General features: G+C 44.0%; 1 protein-coding gene across 1 annotated transcript; it reads left to right on the forward strand.

The window, feature by feature from the left end:
- Positions 1 to 777: 777 nt before the first annotated feature.
- On the forward strand, positions 778 to 1,449 carry LOC105314948 (uncharacterized). The gene has a single exon (XM_011409397.1). The coding sequence runs from the start codon at positions 778 to 780 to the stop codon at positions 1,447 to 1,449; it is 672 nt and encodes a 223-aa protein (XP_011407699.1).
- Positions 1,450 to 1,856: the final 407 nt, after the last annotated feature.

The raw sequence follows: 1,856 nt of genomic DNA on the forward strand, positions 1-1,856 counted from the left end.
CATACATCTGCAATAAGTCTTATTCTGAAGTAACAGATTTTGAAGAAGACCTGACGGACCTTATTGCCACATGCGAACGACACACTCGCTGTTCAGAGTCCTATTGCCTGTGTAAACATAATGGCATGCAGGAGTGTCGGTTCGGATATCCTAAAGATCTTCAGGTACAGACCACCATCAACATCACTGAAGAGGAGCCTGTAATTCTCACTGCACGTAATGATGGGATGCTCAATAGCTTCAGTCCCATTCAACTAACATCCTGGCGTGCTAATGTGGACATGCAGTACATTGTATCAAGAAACAGGGTTGTTCAGTACTGCACCAAGTATGTCACTAAAATTGAGACACGATCACAGTCCTTGAGGGATATGTAGTGAAGAATATTGGCTCATGGTTGATGTTGTTAATAAAATATAAACATAATAGTCATTAGATTATAACTGATGGACACATGCGCAGTAGAACTATAAAATAAATTAATATCTCTCCCTTTCGTGCTTTTTGTCTTTGTTGTTCTTCTCCATTTTGTCACTCTCTTTTGTTATCTTTGGCGATCTTGATAATTGATGATAATAAATTGTTGGTAGAATTAGTTAACTTCTACATTGGTGACCCGATACTGGAACAGTATGTCTAGATCGCCATCGCCAGCCGTTTAGGCACTCTCAGTAAGTATTCCTCCCTTCTGGCCAGCGGATCCTCAATTGTGGTTTGCGCAAGTCGAAGCTCAGTTCACTACTCGGAGTATTAGCTCTCAGAGAACAAAATTCGATCATGTTGTGGCTTTGCTTTCACCCGAGTTCCACACCGATACGCGACTTGATACTCATGCTTCATGACATGGCCCCTTATGATAAACTCAAAGAGCAACTAGTCACACAAACCACAGTTTCTCAACAGAAGCGACTGCAACAACTCATCCATTTAGAGGAGCTCGGAGACAGCACCCCATCTCAATTCTTACGCCGTATGACGCAATTACTAGGTGACCAGGCAACTGTTGATAGCAGCCAGCACTTTCTGAAAGAACTCTTTCTTCAGCGGCTGCCGGCACATGTGCGTATGGTTTTAGCTTCTAAAGAATCAGACAATTTGAAAGATCTAGCAACTTTGGTCAACAGGGTGATGGAAGTAGCCACACCTCTATTATCAGCAATAGACACTTCATCATTGTCCACAGAGGTGGAACAACTTAGTGAAGAAATTGCTACACTTAAAACTCACTTCAAATCTTTCTCTGCCCTTCCTCCTACCTTTTTACATTCTTTTAAACAACGTTCTCCCAGCCCCGCTAGGCCTCGTGGTGAAGAAATTGCTACACTTAAAACTCACTCAAATCTTTCTCTCCCCCTCCTCCTACCTTTTCAAATTCTTTTAAACGACGTTCTCCCAGCCCCGCTAGGCCTCGTGGTGGATTATGTTGGTATCATGCACGCTTTGCTATGAAAGCACTTAAGTGCCAACAACCATGCTCATGGCCGTTGGGAAACGGACAGGCCGGTCGCTAATGGTGACAGTTGTGGCCGGCCTTCCTACCAGTTGCCTCTTTTATATTCTGGACAAGGCATCTCGCCGCCGTTTTTTAGTTGACACAGGAGCAACAATTAGTGTTTTAACACCCTCTGCTGCTGACCGACGAAACCAACAATTTGGGAAAGAATTGCAAGCTGCTAACGGATCAGTGATAGCTACGTTTGGCCTACGACCACTTACCCTCAACCTTGGACTCCGCCGACCCTACTACTGGATTTTCACTGTTGCTGATGTGGCACATCCAATTCTAGGCGCTGATTTTTTTGGTCACGTTAGTCTCACTGTTGATGTTAAGAACCAGGGTGCTAACTGATGCTACA

The sequence above is a fragment of the Amphimedon queenslandica genome, unplaced genomic scaffold (genome assembly GCF_000090795.2).
Source record: "Amphimedon queenslandica unplaced genomic scaffold, v1.1 AMPQUscaffold_12207, whole genome shotgun sequence".
NCBI classification, from domain to species: Eukaryota; Metazoa; Porifera; class Demospongiae; order Haplosclerida; family Niphatidae; genus Amphimedon; species Amphimedon queenslandica.

What these genes read in the sequence shown, in the direction of transcription:
- LOC105314948 (XM_011409397.1), top strand. Translation starts at nt 778, where the DNA reads ATGTTGTGGCTTTGCTTTCACCCGAGTTCCACACCGATACGCGACTTG.